General features: G+C 28.2%; 1 protein-coding gene across 1 annotated transcript in view; it reads left to right on the forward strand.

Moving 5' to 3' along the window:
- Nucleotides 1–10,731, forward strand: part of LOC122507759 — a 45,807-nt gene extending 35,076 nt beyond the window's left edge. The window contains exons 2-6 of the mRNA XM_043620637.1: nucleotides 3,160–3,611; nucleotides 3,762–4,449; nucleotides 5,355–5,883; nucleotides 6,521–6,655; nucleotides 10,039–10,731. Coding sequence (XP_043476572.1) covers nucleotides 3,160–3,611; nucleotides 3,762–4,449; nucleotides 5,355–5,883; nucleotides 6,521–6,655; nucleotides 10,039–10,194 — 1,960 coding nt within the window. The 3' untranslated portion in view covers nucleotides 10,195–10,731. The remainder of the gene's footprint in view (nucleotides 1–3,159; nucleotides 3,612–3,761; nucleotides 4,450–5,354; nucleotides 5,884–6,520; nucleotides 6,656–10,038) is intronic.
- Nucleotides 10,732–10,873: the final 142 nt, after the last annotated feature.

Genomic DNA, 10,873 nt, shown 5'->3' on the forward strand with positions numbered 1-10,873 from the left:
ATTTTAGAATAATTATTTTCAACATTTTGGAGAAAAAAATCATATTCAAAATATTTCATTAAAATTCATCAAAAAATTAATTATCTAGCTTTTTTAAAAAATACTTTTTTTACTTTAAAAAATTAAATTCTTTTCGAAAAATTGCATTAAAATATTTTTAAAAACTACTTAATTCATGGTCATATTTACAATTAAAATTCTTCAAAAAGTTGATTATTTTTAGTTTATGAAAAAGTTATACCTTAATAAACTACCGAAAAAAAAAAACATGGACGCAATTCAATTATTATAAAAAATTTAATTTTCGTATTTAAATAATTTAATTCTCGAAGTACTTTCGGAAAATTATTTAAAATAATTGATTTAGATAGATGAAGTTTAGTTGAAAATTATAGAAAATTATGGAATTCAGGAAGGGTTATAGTTGTAATTTTTAGAAATTAATAAATTTCATAAATTTTACTCATTTTCCGTAAACTTTCATATTTTCCTATAAAAAAATTTTCTCAGGGAAAATAATTTTAATGTCAGTAAATTGTCAGGGAAATTAAAAGTTGTGACCACCCTGAATTTTTAATAACATATTTCCGAAAATTCAAATAGAAACCTATAAAAAATAATAATATTTTAGAATTATTTTGAACATTTTGGAGAGAAAAATCATTTTAAAAATTTATTGACATTTTTCAAACATTCAATTACCTATTTTTAAAAGCTTTTACAAATTTCAATTTTTTAGACATTTTTCAATTCTTTTAATTAAGAAACTATTATCTCTCAAAAATTATTAAAAAATATTTTTAAAAAACTAATTGTAAAAATTTCTCTACTTTAATTTTTTGAAAATATTATACCTATAAATAACTTATGAAAAAAACATGGACTGTTACAATATTATTATAAAAAATTGAGTTTTTTGTATTTAAATAATTGAATTCTAGAGGGAGTTTCAGAAAATAATTTAAATAATTGATTCAGAGATAAAGTTTAGTTGAAAATTTTGATGAAAATAATTGAATTCACGTAGGGTCATTTATTATAATTATAATTTTTAGAAATTATTAAAATTCATAAATTTACTCATTTTCCGTAAAATTTCATATTTTGCTGCAAAAAAAATTTTGTCAGGGAAAATAATTTTAATGTCAGTAAATTATCAGGGAAATTAATAAACTGAAAATTGTGACCACCCTGATATTTTTTTATTTGGTTACTTATTTTTTGATTAAAAAAATTTATTTCTCAGTTATTATTTCTTTAAAAATTAAAAAATATAACAAGTTTTGTAAATATCTCAGAAAAAGGTTCATTTGAACCAAATATAATATACTTTTATGTCAATAAGAAGATAATAATTACTCTCCAATAAATCGATAATAAATAATTACTTTTCAACAATAATTGTTCCATTTCTTCGAGGAAAAATAAGGATCAAAATAATTCTTTTTTAAACGTGGAAGAGAAAAAAAAGAGAGAAAAAGAGAGGTCAAATAAGTATTACTTCCTTCTGTGTCGCCACTCTCGAGATAGAAACTAAAATCAATTTGACCACAGTTCATATGAATCTTGATTGGTCTGTATCGAAACAATACCTGAACGGTATTAAAGTCGTATAATCCATTTATATTCCTATGAGGCAATGCCCATGGGTTTAATCTTCAAACTACGTATAGTATAATACAGATAGATATACGTGATCGCGTGACTTTTTGCTAATCATTTTATACAAATTTTTTGCCTTTCTTTTTTGTATATAGCTTCTAGCCACTTGAGGAGAAATTTCGGGGTTCCTATAAACGTTCACCACAAGATCATGTGTATAATTTTAGATTTTATGATTAACTTCAGGCATGGAAGAAGAAAAATAAATTCTCCATAAAGTTCGGTTTTTTTTCATCACCAAAAAACTTAGTTTTACCCATTTTACCCTATTATCAGAAATTCAGAAAATTGTCTCTTGAATTCTTTGGAAAAAAAAATTTGAATTAATCAAGTTCACAAAAAATTTGAATAATGCAATTTTTTCTAAATTCACACCGCGAACTGGTTTAAACTTTGAACTTCAATATTCTAGCTTCCTGTTCTTATTCTCGGGTGTATTTTTCCAAATTAGAATTATCGATATTTTAGAACGGCTTTTTTTAAAAAATATTTCACTTTTTAAAAATATTATTAGAAGAAAAATTTCTATTTCGATTGAATCAAAAATATCGACTGAATAGCAAAGTTTAAAAGTTAGGAATATTTTTACGATCTAAATTTCGATCGACTGGAATTTAAATTGGTTGAAAATTTGAATAAATCGAATTTTGGCACATTTGAAACTTAACTTAATTAAAATTTGGGTAAATTAAGGTTCGAATCGGTTTCAGTAGAGAGCTCAATTCAATTTGTAATGAATTTTGATCTAATATTTGGATAAAATAGATTCGAATTTTTATTCAATATACAAAAAATTAAAAATAACTGACAACAATCAAAACTTGAATTTCTCAACAATATAAATGGATTGGAAATTAAAGATTATAAACTGAAAATTTTTATCAATATAAGTAATAATTAAATATGTAAAAACGAAAAAAAAAATGCTAATTTAAAATAAAAACTAAATAATTTGAATTTACATTGGCATTTCTATTATTAAAATTTTCCATAAACCGATTAAAATGGAAATTTACGGAAATTACATAAATTTTTATACTTGAATTTTTAAATTATTAAGAGATTGAAATTTACATTTTTTAAAATTTATATTATATTCTATTATATTTCTTATATTTATTTTATATTTTATAAGTTTATATTTATAAATATTTACCCATTAAATCTAAATTAATAAAAGTCTCTAACTTATAAGAATATTATTATAAAACATGAAGACAGCGATTGCTCCGAGTCGAAGACTCGGAGTGATCGATTTCTTCATGTTTTATAATAATTAAAGATAACCGAGTGATAAAATCATTATTTTATATTATAAGAATATTATTACAGTAACTTTTTCAAAATTATTTTCATCATTTCCAATCAATTATTATTTTCTACAATTTTTAATTATTTTTTATGAAAATAATTGAAAAAAGAAAAAATAATAAATAAATGTCTAAAGTTTCTATACTGTGCGAGGAAAATGAAATAAATTGTTGTTAATTTTTACAGAGGACTTCCTTGCGGGGTGCAACCACCAGAACCAGTGAGTGGTCCTGACGGCGATAAACTTGCTTCGATCGCGGCTCGCTTCAGTTATTTTCAAGAAAAAAGGCACGCTCTAGCGGCGAAGGCCGATCTTCGTAGGCATATAAATCCTCCCGCGAGATACAAAAATGCCAGACCAACCGTTCGTCTTAGACCAAGGCAGGTGCTTTGCAGTAAATGTAGATCGATTTGCAACGAAAATAGCGAGAATGTCGACGTCAGCAAAAAGCGGAAACACGAACCACAACCATCGGAGCCAGTTGCAATGCCAACGCGTCGAAGTGATCGCCGATGTGTTCAACAACCCACATCGACACCACAGAAAAATCAACGACGTTTACTTTCCGATACGTCCAAAATGAGGGCATCTTTAATTCCAAAATTATCCCGACTACAACCCAATGAATTGAACGCTGGTAATTTCTCCCTTTTATTACGAATTGCAAACAAAAACTAAAAATAATTACTGTTACGATTTCTAATTGTTATTACGATGATAATTTTGATTCCACTTATTATCGGTAGGATTAATTCTGATTTTTACCTAATTGATGATGATTTTTCAGGTTCAATGAAAGTCGCGTCGAAAGCATGTTGGAGCGAGAGTGAAGAGACTTCGAAAATAAATGACGACGAACCAGTGGAAACGGAAGGCGTACCAATGGAATTGGAGAGTAATCCAACAGCGGCATATTGTGCAACGCCACGAAGACTGAGTAGTTCATCGGTTGAAAGTGCAAAGGTACCGGACGAAGAGGAGAAGAAAACATTACTAGCGGCGGCTGATTCGACAATGCGACTTAAAACGGGTAGAATACCAAGAAAAAAACGTTCAGTCGGCTCAATGGAGGACCTTTGGGATGAATCAGTCTTTGAAGATCTCACGAGGATAGCAAAGACAACTCCAGTGATAAAGATCTCGTACGGAGCTCAGGGAGAGGGTACAGTATTGAAAATACCCTCCAAGTTACAGGAACCCTATCAGCATGAAGGTGGTGATACCGATCAGGACGACCTTCAACACGAGTCCGATCGCGATCCACTCGAATTACCGAAAACATTCGAGGGAACCGACGCCTATTCAGCCGATGCTGAGGAAGACGGTCAGGAGCAAGTCGATCCTCAAAAGCAGGGCGTTAAGGACGCGAGTGCAAAGGCCGCCAAGAGGGCTTTGAAAAAGGCGAAAAAGGAAGCGAGAAGAAAAATGCTCGGCGGCGTCTCTCCCGCGAGGTCACCTTGTAATGGCTCGCCTAGGTACGATTCTTTAGTTTCTATACAGTATTTACTATCTGATAGCTTTGTAATTCATCGCGATATCAAAAAATCTTGGGTATAGGATCCTTGAACGGAAAATTTAATACACCTTCCAAAACTACCTTGAAAAACTTTCTACGTTAATATTTAACGAAGTTATCAACATTTAAAGAATGTCCTGTTTTTAATGTCGAACAATGAGTAACGGATTGAACGTCGATTTTTGGTAATGCGACAATTGATCAAAATATTGACGCTTCTATCGATGCAAGATCTTTCCCTTAAGATATTTGATCGAATTATTCTTGAAGTAACGTGAGAATACTTTTACCGTCACAATTTAAATAGAGATCCGAATTAACGGGTAGTAAATAATAATAGAGTAGAATACTTTTAAAGTACAAGAGACACCCTGTGTAGCTCACTGTCGAATGCGACTGCCGTTTCTAGACGCTCGATATTTATAGTCGAGTCTCCTCGGGTGGTGGAACTAGTCCCGCGCGATTGGTCCGCAGCGAGTAAGAGGGAACGTTCTGAGAATCTCGCGCGTTCGGGTGGGGGAACTAGTCTTGCGCAATTCGTCGCTAGCGAACGAGTGGGCGGTCCTAGGACTCTTCCCGCTCTCTGGTGGGGCAAGCCAGGTCTTTCTCACAGTCCGTGCCTCTGATATAGTCCTAGACTTTAATTCCCATCACGTTCAGCGCACGCAGACGTCGCGTTCGTCGATTTTCTTCTATTATTTCTCACGCATTCCTCTTTCTACTCAGTAGACAGAGCATTTCTTACAACTATTATTCCTTTCACATTCCTCTGGTAGAGGCCTTTTGAGAAGCCAGAGGAATGTGCAAGGAATAATAGTTAAAATAACACGAGAAAAAAAATTAACGTAACCATTTCTCCAACAGGTATAATCCAAATTACGATCCCCTTTCGTATCATCGTCGGAAGCACAAAGTAAAGCACAAGAAGAAGCACAAGGAGGAGAGAAAGCACAAGAATCAACAGCAATCTTCGTGCCTCGACGACAGTGAGGAGAATCAGCAAAATTGGAATGTTCTGCCGGTGGGAGGAGGAGGAGGTGGTGGCGGCGGTGGTGATACTTATACTGCGATCAAAGAGCAATGCCTCAAGCAAAAGCTCTCGATCTCCCTCAAGAGACTGAATACAAATGCATACGCGAGATGCGACTATCCAGTAAGTAATGCATCCTCAGGTTGCAAGAGTCCAGGTGCCAGTAGCGATGAACTCAGTGAACAAGAGCCAGAAGTCGATGCTGGTGAGACGGCACCTGATTTTCCACCTCCTTCACATCCATTGGTGATGCGACTCGCCGCCACACCAGTGCCACATTGTTTAACTGCCAATGGTCGACGAATGGATGTCGGCGATGTTGTTTGGGGGAAAATTCACGGTTTTCCCTGGTGGCCAGGCAAAGTTAGTTCAATTTTTCTTTTAATTAAGTAAAGCGTCAAATGGAATTCGTATCTGAATAAACTCATCTTTTATCAGTATGATCCAAAATCATGTCTTATGATATCTAATCATCTCTCATAAATCATCTTCTAACTCTGAAACTAATTCTGCATTGAAAAAAATTCGATGTTGCTGCCTAGGTTAGGCAGTAACACCGAATTTTTTCAATGCAGGTTGCTAATGCCTCTGATTCACAAAACAAATTTGGTTAAAGTAACAAAAATTTTGATTAATCTAACAAAAATCAAAATGCTAATTACAACCTAACCAGGATTTTAGTTAAAGAAACTGTAATTCTTTTACCTTCAACCAAAATTTTAGTTAAAGAAACCGTAATTCTTTTACCTCCAACCAGAATTTTAGTTGGACGAACCAAAATTCCTTTTTACTTTAATCAGAATTTTATTCGGACAAACCAAACTTCTTCTTATTCGAATCAGAATTGTATAACGAATTTCGAAAAGGGATCGCAACTCTGAAAACTGTAAGAATCATTTTCTGTTTTCGGGTTTAAATCCTTTTGGAAATTAACAATTCAATTATTTTTCAATAAATCGAAGGAAATTATGAAGAAACTGAAAAACAATTTTAATTTTAGGTTCTCAGCATAACAGTGTCCTGTAAAGAAGATGGTACATCTTCGGGTCCACAGGCACATGTTGCCTGGTACGGTTCGTCGACAAGTTCACTTATGTCGTGTGACCAGCTTAGTCCATTTTTAGAAACATTCAAAGTGAGTTTGGTTTCTTTTTATACAGAAAAAACTGTTTTCATAGAAAAAAAAAATACAGAAAGCATGAATTCTTTTAGCTTAAAAGACAAAAATATTTTGTCAGTATGAATATTTTCAAACAAACTGATTGCAATAGAAATAAAAATTAAACATTCAGTAATTTTAATTAATTTTTGAATTAAGTTTATTAATTTTAATTGATTTTGATTACTTAGTTAATCAAAAGTATTCTAACTGTTTTGGTTAATTTTTTTAATAAAATAAAAAAGGAAATTTCAAAAAAATATTTGAAAAATTATAAAACTGACGGTTTAATTTCAAAGAAATTGAGATATTCAATTATTTTCCTCTTGTTTTTCTATAATGAAAATGTGAAATTTTATTTTTACACACGAAAATAAGTTTATTTTAAGAACAAACAGGGGTGAAAATGTTAGGAAAACAATTTAGAAACTATGGAAGATGAAGATAAAAATCGATTTCATCTGGATAGCTATAAATCATCATTAGGAGCTGATCCACCCACGCACTGTCCATTTTACATTCGCCCTACACACTAGTCTTCAATTTATTCTTATCAGCGAAATTAAAATCCTGTTTGAAAAATCGCAACACGATTTTAAAGATCATCATTAATTGTAGTCGTAAATCAGGAGTTAAATATTTAAAGGAGAAAAAAAAATTATTTAAACAATTTTTATCAATATTGATTTTTTCTTTTATAGTTTCTGTAAAATCTATTAATCTCAAATTTTCATTACTCTAAATTAATTTTTTTATCTAAAATGACGAATTTCCATTTAGTCGAATTAAATATTCTGATAAATAAAAATTTCGCTAAATGAAAATTCAGAAAAGCAAAAATTTAGAAAAATAATTATTCAGCTAAATAAGAATTTATATAAATGTGAATTTTGTTCAGTAAAACTTTGGATAAGTAAAAATCCACGAAAATCAATGTTCAGATAAATAAGAATTTTGCTAAAGAAGTATTTTGTAAAATAAAAATTCAGATAAGTAAAGATTCACAAAAATTGCTGTTCAGCTAAATAGGAATTTTGCTAAATACAAATTTAGAAGAGTAAAAATAGACTCAAATAAATATTTAGCTAAATAGAAATTTTGCTAAATATGAATATTTGCAAAACCAAAATTTTGATAAGAAAGAATTCAATGATTTAAATATTCAAGTAAATAAGGATTTTTCTAAGCAAAAATTTTGAAAACTAAAAATTTTCCTGAATAAAAATCCAGATAAGTAGAAATTTACCAAAATAAATGATTAGTTAAACACACATTCAGATCAATAAAAAATTCACTGAAATAAATATTTGACTAAATAAAAATTCACACAGTGAAAAATACAGAAAAAAAAAAATATTCAGCTAAATGGGTATTTTGCTAAATGAAAATTCGAATATGAAAAAATTGATCGAAATAAATATTCAGCTAAATAAAAATTTTGCTAATAATAATTTCGCTGAATAAGAATTTTGCTAAATAATAATTCGGATAAGTGAAAATTCACTGAAATTAAATATTTAGGTACCTACATTTAAGATGACAGAGTGATAAAATCATTATTTTATATCATAAGAATATTGTAACTATAAATTCAAATTTTCAAAAATTTCAATTTGAACTCTTTTCAAAATTCTATTATTTCTAAAAATTCACACAATAACTCTTCTAATATTCAATTATTATCTAAAATTTTACCTGAAATTCCTTTTTTAATAAATTTTTATTAGAAAATTCTTCGAGAATTCAATTATTTATATACAAAAATAAATAATTTATTTAATAATTGAATATTTCTTAAAATTAAATTTTTATGAAGAATTTGATCAAATTTTTTAAAAATAATAAAATTCTTTCGGTGAATTTAAAAAAAAATTTTTAAATAAATGCAATTTTCTATCATTATATTTAAAATTGTATAAAAAATAATTGAAATTCTGCGATAAGTTTTGTTATTTATGAAAATAATTGAATTCTTGCAACGAATTTTATTAAAAAATTTTTTTTAAAGAATTGAATTCCTGTAAAGAATTTTATTTGTAAAAATAATTGAATTCAGGAGAAAAATATTATTATTTGTGAAAATAATTAATTTCTTTTGAAGAATTTTATTCAAATTGTTTTAAATAATTGAATTTTTCAGAATTTTTAAAAACTTTTTGAAAATAATTAAATTCCATCGAGAAATTTCATTAAAAAATTGAAAAGAATTGAAATCTGACAAAGAATTTAAAAAAATTCTCTTTTAAATAATTAAATTCTTGTGAAAATGTTTATTTTTGAAAAGAATTGAATTCCTGTAAAGAATTTTATTTGTATAAATAATTGAATTTCGGAGAAAAATATTATTATTTATGAAAATAATTAATTTCTTGTGTGAAGAATTTTATTCAAATTTTTTTAAATAATTGAATTTTTCAGAATTTGTTAAAACTTTTTGAAAATAATTAAATTCCATCGAGAAATTTCATTAAAAAATTGAAAATAATTGAAATATGACAAAGAATTTAAAAAAATTCTTTTTTAAATAATTGAATTCCTGTGAAAATGTTTATTTTTGAAAAGAATATTGAATTCTTGAAAAGAATTTTTTTTAAATTTCTTAAATAATTCAATTTCTTTTAAAGAATTTTATTTTTTACGAAAATAATTGAATTCTTTCGAAGATTCTTACAAACATTTTTGACAATAATTGTATTCCTAGAAAGAATGCTACATTTTACGGAAATAATTTTATTCTACGACAAATTTTATTATAATTTTTCAAATTTATAAAGTATTTTATCAAATTTTTTTAAAATAATTGAATTCTCAAGACAAATTTTATTATTTATAAAAAAATTGATTTCTAGCGAAGAATTTTATTCAAATTTATTTAAAATAATTGAATTTTGAAGAAAAATTTTATTATTTATAAAGATAATTGAAATTTTGACGAGAGTTTTAAAAATTTTTTGAATATAATTGAACCCCTTGATGCAAGAACCAGACATAGGCCATTGAAATTAAATGGGCTGCGTCTGGTTCTTGCATCAAGGCGTTCAATTGAATTTATTAAATAGTGAATAATTTAATGAATAATTTTATGATAGTTCTTCAAGAATTAAATTATTTAAAAAGAAATTATTGTCAGAAATAGAAAAAATTGAAGGGTTTGTATTTGAATTCTTGTCAATTTCAAAGTTTATGAGGCAAACAAAAAAAACACCAAAATTCAGAATGTTCTTATAAATTCTAAAAATTTAATTTTTTCCAGTACTTTTAATTTAATAAAAATCTCTGAGTTTTCCCTGAATTCCCTGACCTTTGGCAACCCTGATTAGGTATTATTAATATTAACAAAATTTTTTTTTAAATTTCAGACGCGGTATAACAAAAAGAAAAGAGGTCCCTATAAAGAAGCGATTCGACAAGCACAAACAGAAGCCCGAAATCAACTGACACCGAATCCAGTGAATCCTGCGAGTAGTGTGCTTAATGTATGCGGATCGCCTCGTGAGGTGAATGTTTTGTCATAAAAATGAGAATTTCTCGTTATTATCTTACTGCCGAGAATATATGTGTTAAACTGACGGAACGGAATTGTAATGTAAAATAACTTTTGTACATAAAAAAAAATTTAGCGCTAGTAGTTTATAAAAAAAAAAAAACAAAGTCGTCACTTTTACTGTTCACATGGAAAAATCTTCGTATTATTGGAAAACAATTACTGTGATAACGAAAGAAGTTCGCGCAAAAGACACACACACAGACACACCTACACACACTACGTATATACACAATTTTCTTCAAAAAGCGCGCAACTTCAAGCATTTTTTTCCAATATAAATTGCCGGTAATAAGAAATTTTTCGAAGATTATAATACTGAAACCACGTGTTTTATATAGATGCTGATTTCCCTTTTTTTCATCATCTAAAAAAGATTCACCTATTTTTATACATAAATTTTAATTTATGCAATCATATTTCTAGATTCTTCTAGAAAAAAAAATTGAACTTTTTTTTTTCGTTTGGAAAAAAAGAAGAAGGGTAGAAATTAAATTTTTACGCTAGAATGCTTTTTTTTAAAGAATATCGAGAGACGAAGGAAATTTAAAAAAAAGGATGAAATAGAAATAATATTCTTTTGAAACTAAGAGTTTGGAAGAATAAATTTTTTTTTTAAAAAAAGGCGACGTGGATGTTTTTCAAAAAAA

Source organism: Leptopilina heterotoma, unplaced genomic scaffold (assembly GCF_015476425.1).
Source record: "Leptopilina heterotoma isolate Lh14 unplaced genomic scaffold, ASM1547642v1 Lhet_51, whole genome shotgun sequence".
NCBI lineage: Eukaryota > Metazoa > Arthropoda > Insecta > Hymenoptera > Figitidae > Leptopilina > Leptopilina heterotoma.